The 14,762-nt window shown below is 41.1% G+C and overlaps 1 protein-coding gene across 1 annotated transcript; it reads right to left on the bottom strand.

Annotated features, from left to right (window-relative positions):
• Positions 1-6,100: 6,100 nt before the first annotated feature.
• Positions 6,101-12,937, bottom strand: LOC132868753 (E3 ubiquitin/ISG15 ligase TRIM25-like). Its single transcript, XM_060901901.1, has 2 exons — positions 12,301-12,937; positions 6,101-9,099 (listed from the first exon to the last, which is right to left on the bottom strand). Exons 1-2 carry the CDS (start codon positions 12,901-12,903, stop codon positions 8,458-8,460), a joined length of 1,245 nt encoding a protein of 414 aa, XP_060757884.1. The 5' UTR covers positions 12,904-12,937; the 3' UTR covers positions 6,101-8,457.
• Positions 12,938-14,762: the final 1,825 nt, after the last annotated feature.

Genomic DNA, 14,762 nt, shown 5'->3' on the forward strand with positions numbered 1-14,762 from the left:
TTTACTTCTGAGAGCCGCTGCCACTCCAAGATGCTCTTTTTATACCCAGTCATGTTAATGACCTATTGCCAGTTGACCTAATGAGTTGCAATTTGGTCCTCCAGCTGTTCCTTTTTTGTACCTTTAACTTTTCCAGCCTTTTATTGCCCCTGTCCCAACTTTTTTGAGATGTGTTGCTGTCATGAAATTTCAAATGAGCCAATATTTGGCATGAAATTTCAAAATGTCTCACTTTCGACATTTGATATGTTGTCTATGTTCTATTGTGCATACAATATCAGTTTTTGAGATTTGTAAATTATTGCATTCTGTTTTTAGTTACAATTTGTACTTTGTCCCAACTTTTTTGGAATCGGGGTTGTAATACACGATAAACTTTATTGCGCAACATCTCTTTTCTTTCAGATTTCTGTTATCTGACTCTGGATCCCAACACGGCACATGGTTCCCTCCGTCTGTGTGAGAAGGACAGAGCGGTGAGACGCAGTTATAAAGAGAAGCTGTTCCCTTATCACCCTGAGAGGTTTACCTCCATCGCTCAGGTGTTGTGTAAGGAGAGTGTGTGTGGACGCAGTTACTGGGAGGTGGAAAGGAGCAGTGAGGGATGTGTGTACATCTCAGTCTCATATAAAGGGACCAATGAAAAAGAGCAGCCCAGACGGACCATATTTGGGTACAACGATCAGTCGTGGAGTCTGGTGTGTTCTCGGACTCCTCTTCATTTCTATCACAACAACATTAAGACCGAGTTCGGAGTTCCGTCACCTTCCAGAATAGGAGTGTATGTGGATCACAGTGCAGGAACTCTGTCCTTCTACAGTGTCTCTGACAGGATGAAGCTCCTCCACAGAGTCCACACCACATTCACTCAGCCTCTATACGCTGGGTTTACTCTGTGGGCTCCTGAATCAGTTGTCAGGTTTTCTGATCCACAATAATGGATCATTAATTTATAGTATCCTGTACTGAGTGCTGCAGAGTTCTGGTCTGAAGGTGATTAATTCCCTATAACAGCAGCTCTGACAGTAGTGCAGCTGCAAATCATTAGTGTTTCTATAGTAACAGCTCGTGTGTGTTTCTCACAAGCATTTCACCTAAAATACTCTCTTACTGCCACTCGACATGAACATGGTGCTCTCTGAAAGACTATACAGGCATCTGCCCAGGAGGTTGTGCCAGTTTTAAGGCTTGAGCAGTTTTTCGTCTCGTGTCTCTCATCCTTTGATTTCCGTCGATTGGATTCAAAGGTCTCAACTCCATTGCAGACCACACGCCTCCAGAGCAGTCCATCAGTTGATGCTGTAGCCCAATCAATAATCCCACACTCTTTAAAAGTTCTTTTTAGGGCATCCTTGTATCTCTTCTTAGGAGCACCAATGCTTCTCATTCCTGTGGATCGCTGACTGAAGAAAAGCTGTTTTGGAAGTTGTTTTGCATCCATTTTAACAACATGTCCATACCACCTCAGCCTATTTTGCTGAAGCATAGCCTCGATGCTTGTTAAGGAGGCTCTATCAAGAATTGCAGCATTGGTAACACAATCATACCATTGGGCGTTCATGATGGATCGTACCGTAGGCATCTTCAGTGAAATTTCTCAAGTTGTTTTACTTGATATTGGTACGTAGTCCATGTTTTTGACCCATACAGGAGCATTGGTATTATAGTGGCATTATGGACTCTTATTTTAGTTTTCAACTCAAGTTCGTGATGATCAAAATCATGCTTACGTAGCTTGCCAAAAGCTGTTGCTCCAGCACTGATGTTGTTATTAATTTCATGGTCAAGGGAAATATCACCTGACACATAGCTGATGAGATATTTAAAGTGTGGGATTACCTTAAGAACAGTTCCATCCACAGAAATTTCAGGTTGGGTGGTGATTGGGATGGAGGTGTCAGAGGCAGGTCGACACACAACCTCTGTTTTAGTGCAGTTCAGTGACAGCCTGAGTCTTTTGTAGGCTTCTGCAAGGCATCTGTGATCATAGGCGCCAACTTCATGTCAACATTGGGGGGGTCAGAATTATGTTCTTGCACCGTGACGTCATGACGTCGGCAGTGTATGTAGTTGAATATCAAAGACTCAGTTGTAAGTCATTTTCATTCATTACTATTCACCATTGCAAGTGGGAAGCGCCCATTTTAACGATAACTTATTATGATGCATTAAAAAATCTCACGACTTTAAACATTGTATGAAACACAATTTATTCAATAAACAAATTTAGTTTCATGCAATTTTCTTTGAGATGAATTCGGCAGACAACTGTACATGAATGTAGTTTCTGTTAAGAGTTAATGGATATGACAAAGTTAATTTTAATCTTACTTACAAACTTTAACAACACATCTCTTTCATGGCGACGGAAATTAACAAGTAGGCAGTGAGAAAATCATATTCACCCTAATAGCCCATCAGCCCTAAAACTTCGCAAAAACATCACTCCTTCTGTCACAAGCGCTGAACTCATTGGTAATTTTTTTCAAATCAATGTGGTCTGTATATTCCTTGTGTGTGTAAAGAACAGCCAAGTAATTCAGTCTCGGAGCAGTCATGGTGCTCCGCAGGTAGGTCTTAAGTCTGCGCAAAGCACTAAAGGACGTGTAAATTTTGCGTAGTGCAACCTGTCAATCACTCACTGCCAACCATTGGAATATTGCAAGTGGAAAAGGGGGCGGGTCATGTCCGATCATAACATTTTAGGTGACGTTTCTATAGATTACTTATTTTGCATTCAAAGCTAGGCTATTATTTGTTTAGGTGGTTTCAATCGTCAGTTAACATGAGTTCATCTGTACTGTTTACTACTTTTTTCATTATTGGGGTGTTTTTGCCCCCCCAACTTTATCTTTGGGGGGTCAAAAAGGTCCGTGCCCCCCGCAGATGGCGCCAGTGTCTGTGATTCTCTGCAAGCCAGCTTCTGAGTATGAACAGAGCGCAGCATCATCAGCATACTGAAGTTCCACAACTGAGGCTGTAGACACCTTACTTTTAGCTTGCAAATGATGTAGGTTGTACCATTGTATTGATAAACTATCTGTATTCCATGATAAGAAGAAGAACAACAACAACTTTATTCATCACATGTACACTTGTGAAATTCCTCTCTGCATTTAACCCATCTGAAGTAGTGAATGCACACGTGAGCAATGAGCACAAACACGTACTCAGAGCAGTGGGCAGCTGTGCTACAGCAGCCAGGGAGCAGTTAGGGGTTAGGTGCCTCGCTCAAGAGCACCTCAGCCTAAGGGCACCCCATGTTAATCTAACGACATGCCTTTGGGCTCTGGTGGAAACCAGAGCACCTGGAGGAAACCCACGCAGACTCCACACAGAAAGGCCCCCGTCAGCCGCTGGGCTCAAACCCAGAACCTTCTTGCTGTGAGGCGACAGTCAAGTCAAGTCAAGTTTATTTGTATAGCGCTTTTAACAAACATTGTCGCAAAGCAGCTTTACAGAATTTGAACGACTTAAAACATGAGCTAATTGTATCCCTAATCTATCCCCAATGAGCACGCCTGTGGCGACGGTGGCAAGGAAAAACTCCCTCAGACTACATGAGGAAGAAACCTCGAGAGGAACCAGACTCAAAAGGGAACCCATCCTCATTTGGGCAACAACAGACAGCATGACTATAATATTAACAGTTTTAACATGAGGACAGTTTCGTTGATGTTATAATTCTTCATTGATGGAAACTTGAGTGCAAAACTGTTCATGATAACTGCAGTCCTAAAGTTAGCAAGTCAACTTTAGTCCTCAGCCATAAAAGCATTACTGTAAGAGTCCAGAGCATCCTCCAGGTATAGTCCAGTAACAGTGCTAACCACTACACCACCGTGCTGCCCAGATAATGCAGATTCGGCTTGGCTACATGCAGGACAGCACCTGTGAAGAGAGCAAACAATGTAGTGGCTACACAGCTTTGTATTACACTAACTTTCACAGGAAAAGGTTCCAGTTCTTCATCTTCACAGAGAACAGAAACAGTCATCCCATCATGGAGAAGACGAATCATTGTGATCAGTTTATCTGGGCACCAGGAATTCTCCAAAGAACCTCTCTATTCACTGAGAGCAAGAGATACTAAGAAATACTGAATAACGTAGAACTCCAACATCATGAAGCTGAGAAATTTACTGGACTTATTGTCTTTTTTTTTTAACGAGACTAAAAAGCTGCTGTTCCATTAAACCCAGTTACAGTATAACACACAGCAGGGACCGAATAAGCCATTCATCTCATCATGAATCAATATTGTTGATTATATTTATGATAAGATAAGTTTTCAATCTATTCTGATGTGAGTTCAGCAAAAATATTGAAAATGGTTCATTTCTTGCAGCGTCACGTGTCTATGAGCGTCCTCTAGTGGTCAGAAATGATAAGACAAGTTTAAATTGCAGTCATTTAAATTTAATGAATAAATCACTCAATTTTTCATTTTCTGAAAATTTATAAAGAAATAAATGGCTAAAGTGAGATAAAGGAATTCTTTAAAGTGAATTTGATTTTATTGTCGCCTACACATGAATGTTAAATGGTAAATGTGGCCAGAGATCGATTTCTGTACTTCAATAGAAAGTATCATGTATGTCATTTATGTTCTTTTCCCATTTTGTCCTTTCTTTCTGTCCATGAAGTGTATGCGGTGAAATCACATTTTAAAATCAGAACTCCAGATAGAATTCTATAATATGCGAATACAATCGAGTTATTTGGAGGCTCAGTTTTACAGAGTAGCACCACATCACTGAAAAACAACAACAACAACAACAAAAAAAAAACCCCAGCAGCCTTTCAACATCAATTCTGTATCTTCACTAAAAGACACACAAGAGGATTTACAGCAGGACCGTGTCTTACTACAAGCACTAAAAACTACCACATTGTGTTCATTAAGGATGGAAATAAAGCAGAAATATTTCACTGTCATCTGCACTTCAGTGTCATTTGTTCTGCTGAAATATTTTCCTCATTCTGTCAGTTTGGAATTTAGTGAGGAGTGAAAATGAATCGGAATAAATGACTCTTTATTACCACAAGGGGAGTCAAAACCTGATTTGATTTATTTTGCATTGTTTATTGCTAATAGAAGTCCCACTTTCTCATGAACAGATTGTTGAGATGGAAATGAAGTTGGTAGATGAATATGTTTGAGATCAGAGATCCTGAGTCGCCTCAATCAGTCATTAGACGTGTCTTTGAGAAGTAGGAGAACACTGGAGAACCAGGAGGAAACCCACACTGACATGGGTCATTTTACCTTTGGGTCATTTTAACATTGTTAACAGACTGAAATGAATCTCCTGAAAGGCAGAAGAAAGAAATCTGCGAGTAGTGTTAACACAAGACTTTATCTAATCCCAGTCAGTGCAGGGTTCAAACCCCATCCACCAGAAATATCATTAAAATCAAAGGGAAAGGCAGAGACGAGGCGAGATCATCAACAGGAGATCTATCCAGAATAAACACGGCTCACAACTGAGGAGATTTACTAACACACTGGAAGAGTTCACAGTTACTGTAGGATCATTGTGCATTTTTCAACAACAGACAGGAAATGAGTGGAGGAAGTGAAGTTATTCAAAATGTGTAAAGGCGCCCTCTGGTGGTCTGGAGGAGAAATGTCCAGGTTAAATATTGCAGAGTTCATCCACGTTTCTTTTATTTTTATTTGTGAACCAACAGGTCTAAAATAATTTCACTTCAATGAGCTGTTACTATAGAAACAAGGACGTATTAGTGCAAGTCCATTAATATAAACCTGCATTACTGTCAGAGCTGCTGTTATAGAAAAATAATCAACAACTTATGACCAACCAGAATAGTCAACTGGAACAGAATTATTTTTTTTGTTTTATTTGATTGAAAATTAAAAGGATTTTTAAAAAATGTTTTTCCAACAATCATGTTGAGAATCTAAATCAGGAGTCAGAGCACAGACAGATCCAGTTCACAGAGACAGATTTATCATTATTCACACAGACAATATATGACAACATTAAAAGAGATGTTTTTTGGAGGAAAAAGTCAGTTGTAGGTTTACAGTGATTTTCACAAACACATATTTAAGACACTGTAGTTATTTCCCACAGATTAAATCATCTAAAAATATCCATCCAAAGTGGAGAAAAACCCCGTTGCGTATCAATACAGCAGCTTGCTGACATCCTGACCTCAGTATTAAAAGCTTCTGTCTGAAAATGAGTTCAGCACAGAAACTCCATCACTGGGGGAAACTTTATTCTCCTGTGCTCTTATCTTTTATTCTGCAAAGCTTTGATTGTAATATTTGCATGGATTAAAGCAAAAAAAAAAAAAATTTGACTGAAAATTTATGGGGGCGTTATGGGTGGATTTCGATGAAATTCTGAGAATGGTTAACTTAGAACTGATAACTTTATCAATTAATTAATGGATTAATATATTCAATTTATTGTTGAGTGATTCTTCACCATTGTTTGTTTTTGAGATAAAAGCACAGACACGTATTTTCTGTGCACAGACACGATCAGTCATAGATGGACTGACCTCCGTTGAGGTGAGATTTGCTCCTGGGAAAGAAGAGGTGTGCTGAAGACCCCTTACATTGGCCTTGTGGCTGGCTTCCAGTTGATGGCACGACAGCACTTTCTTTCTATTGCTTCCGTATATTATTTTTTTGTGGCAAACTGCACAAATGTTTAGTTTTTTTGCACCATGAACTAAATGGCTTTCCGTTTTCACCTATTTCGTACAGCCAAGCCCACCTCCACTTGTTTTTTACACCTTTATCAATGGCAGACACATCAGTGCCTTCTTTCATGCAAAGCGCATCCATGCTGCCGAAACCGAAAGCAGAATGACATGCTCCTCTGTGCCGAACGTCAATATAGAAAAATTTTGGATCTTCGCTTAAATTAAAATTGGGGTTTGACCTAACTGTGTTGAATACGACTTCAAAAACAATTCAAGATTTTATTAAGAGAAATATTGTGGCCAACACGAGTGTTAATTACCTAAAAGATCGTGTGAAGTTGGCTGCTATCTACTTTGCGTTCGTTCTCATTTTCCTCCATCATTTCATAGGCCAGAAACAGATGTTTTGACGTAATTTAACTTAGTAGGCTATGATTATTATTTAACCGTAGTCTTCTAGACATTTTGACTGTTTGGGGCATTGAACGCTGGTGTATGATTTTCAGGGAATAAAGTTTAGCGCATGTCGGAACATCATTGCGCTTGCAGCCTCCAACTCCTCAAACGTCCTTTAAATTGTGATATAACGTAGGCTATAAGGCACGGTTCTAACATACCTTACACATTGGCCTAATGAAAATAATAATTGTTGGGGCATCTGCTGATTTGTTAGCTATAAATTTAGGTCTGGGCGGCACGGTGGTGTAGTGGTTAGCGCTGTCGCCTCACAGCAAGAAGGTCCTGGGTTCGATCCCCGGGGCCGGCGAGGGCCTTTCTGTGTGGAGTTTGCATGTTCTCCCCGTGTCCGCGTGGGTTTCCTCCGGGTGCTCCGGTTTCCCCCACAGTCCAAAGACATGCAGGTTAGGTTTACTGGTGACTCTAAATTGACCGTAGGTGTGAATGTGAGTGTGAATGGTTGTCTGTGTCTATGTGTCAGCCCTGTGATGACCTGGCGACTTGTCCAGGGTGTACCCCGCCTTTCGCCCATAGTCAGCTGGGATAGGCTCCAGCTTGCCTGCGACCCTGTAGAACAGGATAAAGCGGCTAGAGACAATGAGATGAGATGAAATTTAGGTTTAATTACTTCTGACAGTCTGCAAGCATTGCACCGTCGGGTCTTCAAGTCTGGCTGAAGCAGAGGAGCGGGCTTTCCGGGGTTTATTTTTTCGTTTTTTTTTTAACATGCTCTATTTCTATATGTCCAGGTTTGAACTAAGTAATTTTGGCAAGATTTAATTTAATACAAAACAGAAATGGTCAGACACAAGCACGCCAAGCACATGGGAATGTATTTTGCCAATTTTGACAGCGCATGTTTTTTTTAATGCCGCACTCTAGACAGCAAACGTTTAAACATGATCAAACATAGGAAATGAACGACACAAAGCATGGCTCAAAAACAAAAAAAAGTTAAATAAACCCTACTGATAGTTGATGGTGTTGCAACACATCAGTGTTATAACCCAATCTCTACCCACCCACCCGTCATTTTAATTCTCCTCAGATCAGCGCCGACCTCACGTTTGGCCTTATTTTTATCCAAATAATTTGAATAAAAATCCCAAACTCACAGATAAACCTGGATTTATAAGGTTCTATCTGCGGACCAATCATCATCCAGGCTGAATATGGGATGAACACGACATCGGCATATTTTATAATCTAAATATTAAAATGAGTGTTTTTGTGCAGCTGGATTGTGTTCTAGTGAAACAGACGACTGAGCAACAACGTGGCAATGTGCAGGAATTTTACAGAAAACACTACACACTTTTATTCTGGATCACACAATCTCACTGAACCAGGAAACCAGAAGAGCCCGAACCTGAACCCAAACCCAGCGTATAGAGTCTGAGTGAATGTGGTGTGGACTCTGTGGAGGAGCTTCATCGTGTCAGAGACGCTGTAGAAGGACAGAGTTCCTGCACTGTGATCCACGTACACTCCTATTCTGGAGGCTGATGGAACTCTGAGATCAGTCTTAATGCTGTTGTGCCAGAAAGAGAGAGAAGAAAAAGAAGAACAGCACAGACTCCAGGACTGATTGTTGCATCCAAACCGACACTCTTTACCCCGTCCTTTCCTGCTGATGTCTTTATATGAGACTGATATGTACACAACATCATCACTGCTCCACTCCACCTCCCAGTAACAGCGTCCACACACACTCTCCTTACACAACACCTGCTGCCAGGAATCAAATCTCTCTGGATGATCAGAGTAACGCTGCTCTCTCTCACTGCGTCTCACCGCTCTGTTCTTCTCAGACAGAATGAGGTGACGATGTGCCGTGTTGGGATCCAGAGTCAGATAACAGAAATCTAAAATAAAAGAGAAAAACAAACTGAACAATGTGAACATGAATATCCGCGCTGGGGGCGTGGTCACGAAAACAGCAGTTCGGTTGCAGTGAAAACTTTTCTCTGTAGAACCCTGTCACTCCCCCCTCCCCCCACTCTGGGCTCAACAACACAACAAAAGGGCAATAATATAACAACCAATCTGAATCCAGATACAACAACCAATCAGAATTCAGACACAACAACCAATCAGAATTCAGATAGATTCAGTTGCCAAGTAAAATTGTAACCTGTCAAAGTTCTCGAGCCCTCGTGCTGTTTTACCGTTAGGTCAATCACATATCAGCTTAAACTAGCATTCTAAAACTAGTTAAAGATCCCACAGAAGAGAGCGACTCCCCCTGCCAGCCTCATGGAACTGAATAAATTGACTTAATTAAAAAGTTTACTGTTCTATGAAAGGGTGTATTTGCATGATCATTATTATTTTACTCGTGGCATAAAATTGTCTTGAAAAGACGTCAAGAATAATGTTTATCGCAATAATTTCTGACACAATATATCATCCAACAAAATGTATCATCATGACAAGCCTAGCAGTGTGTGTGTGTGTGTGTGTGTGTGTTTTAGATTTACATTTCAGAAACTCTTCTCTGCTCTGTGGTTCTGGTTCTGAAATGATCTGAACTGCTGCAGCTGTGGAGAGAAAAATAGAAACATGAGTTTGTGTAAAAGATGGAAAGAGTTTAAAGTGATCCAGTCAGTTTATTCATTTTAAATCAGTGTTTTAGTTCAAAGTGTCGGGTGAATAAAGTGTCTGCAGAAAAGAAAGCAGGAGCATCGCTAAGAAATAACACATCACTGTGTTTCTCCAGCAGGAACAGCTCCTCTTACCATGTGGAGGGATTTTGTTGAATTCCTCCTCACAGAATTCCTCGAGTCTCTTTTTCAGATCTGAGAGAGAATTCCTCACTCCATCAAATGAGAGATGTTGATGGACAGGGACGCTGGATGTGTGAAAGTCTGTTCTGTTCCACTGAGGAGAGCGACGTCCAGAAGCTAAAACCTACAGAAAGCAAATGAAATGTAAAACCCACTTGTGATGTCAGACAGGGACATTTATTGTTCCCTTAATGAGAGGTGTTTTAGAGAGTGTGTGAGGAACAGCTGGCTCTGTAGATCAGACAGTGAGTGTTACCTGGAGGAAATGGATGTGATCGTGTGTGTGTGAAAGCTGCTCCAGCTCAGTGACTCTCCTCTGAAGATCAGCAATCTCCTGCTCCAGTTGCTCCAGGAGTCGTTCAGCTCGACTCAGTTCAGCCTTCTCCTGATCTCTGATCAGCTCCGTCACCTCCCAGCGCTTTTTCTCCATGGAGCTGATCAGCTCAGTAAAGATCCTCTCACTGTCCTCCACTGCTGTCTGTGCACTGAGCTGTTAGGACACACACACACACACACACACACACACACACAAGATTTAAAGCTCATCTATCATTCCCTCTCTTACTGGGACTGTAAATGACTCGTTGTCCATGTTGTGTGTGTTTCTAGGAGCAGCTCTGTCTCTGCTCACTGCTCACCTTTATAGTGTTCACAGCCTGTTTCAGCTCCTGCACCTTCTTCTGGTTCTCCTGGATTCTCTGCTGGGATTTCATCTGCTCCTCCTTTAACTCACTCTGAGGACAAATAAAATACATTCAGCTTTTTATACAGTACGAGCAAACTGGTTCCATATTAATGTCAGTTCAAAGTACATTCATGTTTCGCTCTGAAGGTTATGTACTCTGTGTGTGTGTGTGTGTGTGTGTGTGTGAGAGAGAGAGAGAGAGAGAGAGTGAGAGAGAGAGAGAAATGTTCACTAACTGATCTGGGCTGGGTTTCCCGAAAGCCTCTTAAGGCCAAGAGAGTTTTAAATGACCTCTTAAGATCCATCATCAAGCTAACGTGGTTTTCCTGAACAACATCGTAGCACAAGTCGTCCTTTAGTTTGCTCGGAATTTACGAGAGACCCGGAGCACTCGTTCAAAACAAAGAGCGACTCGCTCGCTGCCGAATCCACAGAATGCGCATGCGGCTCTGAGGGACTCTCACAGTCAGCGGGGGAAACTGGGGTTGAATCTGCTGGTGGTGTTCAATTAGTTTTCTTCTACATTGCAAGTACATCGAGTTAATTATCAGAAGTGGACAGTAACGAAGTACATTTACTTGAGTTCTGTACTGAAGTACACTTTTTGAGTATCTGTACTTTACTTGAGTATTTTTTTTGGAAACTTACGACTTTAACTTCACTCCATTTGAAAGACAAATATCGTACTTTTTACTCCACTACATTTCTATCAAGGTCCTCGTTACTCATTACTATGAAGCTGCTTTGAAAGTGGATGTTTTTTTCTTTTCTAAAACGTGATTGGTTTTTCCGCAGGTGACACTGAGACAGTCTATCAGTAATCACTAGGGTCACGTCACGTCCATAGACTGGATAAAATCAAGATCAATGATTTCTCCGCAGCATTATTTAACACGATCAGTTGATGGCAGAATGGAAGGAGGCGGTTCTTCTGGGGAATGCACACACCCACGGTTCTATAGCTAGAGCCCATGATTCAGTTTTCTGAAAGGAATAAAGAGTCATTTTGCTTTAAATGTTTGCTTTGTTTGCCTAAAACAGAGCACATCACAGCCTACAAAAACTTGCCATCCCACCTGTGGAAGCATATTGAGGGATATAAACGTTTTATTAGCTTGCAGTGAAGTTGTCTGTGCATTTAGAGTTAGTGATAATGTTGAAATAGCTATGCAGTCTGATTAGTCAAATGATTTTCTGTGGATTTGCCCGCCAAGTTGCCATAGTCTTGTCCATGGCTAATGTTTACACACAGCTAGTTAACTTGGACACTGTTAGTTATGTCCAATACGATTGCCTTTAGCAGCTACTAATGCCTATATCGGGGACGCGAACTGCAAAGACCCACTTTGTCCTGTTGCTCTTTAGACTCCTTCTTATGAGTGAATTCCGGAAAACCACACACAGAGACAACGTTCATTCTTTAAGAGAGTCTCTCAACTCTCTCTTTAGGTCTAAAGGGCAACGTTATCAGGAAACCCACCCCGAACCAGATTACAACCATCACTGAAGATAAATTTAACACTCTGTTCACCAGAACACAGACAATTTTAATCAGCTTTTACAGAATCCTTCTGATTGAGACACACATTGAAATTAAAGTTCAAATCATATCACTGACTAAAGCACCTGTTTCTAGATGGGAAACTATAATTAAGATGATTTAATTCTGGAAAGATTTCTAGTTCTCACCTGTTTTTCAGCTCTTTCTGTTGCAACTGAAACAGCGTCATGGTTTTTATGTTTCTCCAACATGCACAAATAACAGATGCAGGTTTGATCAGTACGACAGTAGATCTCAATCAGCTTGTTATGTTCAGAGCAGATCTTCTCTTGGAGTTTTGCTGAGGCTTCAATTAATGTGTGTTTTTTCAAAGCAGGACGTTCAAGATGAGGTTTCAGATGAATTTCACAAAATGAAGTCAAACAAATCAGACAGGACTTGACGGCTTTGTGTTTTCTCCCGGTGCAGAAATCACACTCCACATCTCCAGGTCCAGCGTAACAGTGAGCAGGAGAAGCAGCTTGGACTTCAGTCTTCTTCTTCAGTTTCTCCACCACTTCATCCAGCATGTTGTTTCTGCGTAGAACAGGCCTTGTCGTGAAAGTGTCTCTGCACTGAGGACAGCTGTAGACGCCCTTCTGATCCTCCTGATCCCAGCAGCCATTAATACACACCTTACAGAAACTGTGACCACAGGGGATAGTCACCGGATCCTTCAGGAGATCCAGACACACTGGACACATGAACTGGTCCACAGAAAGCTGATCTACTGAAATACTGGCCTCAGCCATTTTCCTGAAATCGCAATGAGAGAGAGAGAGAGATCAGTTTTGTTTTCTCTGAAATGACAAGTTACTTCCTGGTTCTGTGTGTGAAAAAGAGAGAGAGAGAGAGAGGAGGATCACAAACACAGAGAGATCATGAACACTCCTCTATTAACCATTTCATCTCCCTTCAGTGCAGAAATATAACCCATGTAGCTGCACTGATTAGGATTAATTTCATGAAATACTCACAGAATGGATCTTAATTTTCTGGACTTTTCCACCTACTGACACCTCAAGCACAACTTTCAGCCTTGTTGATAAATTACAATTGTTTCACTTCAACAGCTTTTTCCTCGTGACATCGTTAAACTGATCTTCATCCCTAAAGAATGTTGGAGCCATTTTAAAAGTGAGGAGGACGCAGCTGTCGGGAAGGAAAACCATATTTTATTGATTTCGCATTGTTTATTACGAAAAGAAATCACAAAAGTGGACCTTTTTTTCAACATAATCTCCATTTCACTCAGTATGAGCGCTCCAGGCTTAACAAGAGCCTGAACTCTTCATGACCTGCTGTTTGTGGAAACTAATCCACTTTGTGTTGATTCACATCCCACCACCTCATCACAGATTAATTTCCTGGAGCAGCATGCCTCATCCTGTTTTATTCCTTACATCATGATTTATCAAGAACATTATTCCTGGTCGATGAAGAATTCTTTCTCATGAACAGATTGTTGAGATGGAAAGTTGTTAGGTGAATATGTTTGAGATCAGAGATCCTGAGTCGCCTCAATCAGTCATTAGACGTGTCTTTGAGAAGTAGGAGAACACTGGAGAACCAGGAGGAAACTCACACTGACACAGGTCATTTTACCTTTGGGCCATTTTAACATTGTTAACAGACTGAAATGAATCTCCTGAAAGGCAGAAGAAAGAAATCTGCTAGTAGTGTTAACACAAGACTTGATCTAATCCCAGTCAGTACAGGGCTCAAACCCCATCCACCAGAAATATCATTAAAATCAAAGGGAAAGGCAGAGATGAGGCGAGATCATAAACAGGAGATCTATCCAGAATAAACACGGCTCACAACTGAGGAGATTTACTAACACACTGGAAGGGTTCACAGTAACTTCTTCTTTCTTGTGTTGAAAGGCAGTCAGCATCCTTATTGTTGCATTGCTGCCACCTTCTGGATCAATTCCTTGCACCATTATACAGTGTCTTGCAAAAGTATTCATCCCCCTTGGTGTTTGTCCTGTTTTGTCGCATTACAAGCTGGAATTAAAATGGATGTTTTGGAGGGTTAGCACCATTTGATTTACAAACCATGCCGACCACTTAAAAGGTGAAAATTGTTGTTTTATTGTGACACAAACAATATTTAAGATAAAAAAGACAGAAATCTGGAGTGTGCATAAGAATTCACCCCCAAAGTCAATACTTTGTAGAGACACCTTTTGCTGCAATTACAGCTGCAAGTCTCTTGGGGTATGTCTCTATTAGCTTAGCACATCTAGCTCCTGGGATTTTTGCCCATTCCTCAAGGCAAAACTGCTCACACTCCTTCAAGCTAGATGGGTTGCATTGGTGTACAGCAATCTTCAAGTTATGCCACAGATTCTCAATTGGATTGAGGTCTAGGCTTTAATGAGGCCATTCCAAGATATTTAAATGTTTCCCTTTAAACCACTCTAGTGTAGCTTTAGCAGTATGTTTAGGGTCGTTGTCCTGCTGGAATGTGAACTTTTGTCTCAGTCTCAAACCTCTGGCTGACTCAAACAGGCTTTCCTCCAGAATTGCCCTGTATTTAGTGCCATCCATCTTTCCTTCAGTCCTGACCAGCTTTCCTGTCCTTGCAGATGAAAAAGATCCCCACA

Source organism: Neoarius graeffei, chromosome 2 (assembly GCF_027579695.1).
Source record: "Neoarius graeffei isolate fNeoGra1 chromosome 2, fNeoGra1.pri, whole genome shotgun sequence".
Classification (NCBI taxonomy): Eukaryota; Metazoa; Chordata; class Actinopteri; order Siluriformes; family Ariidae; genus Neoarius; species Neoarius graeffei.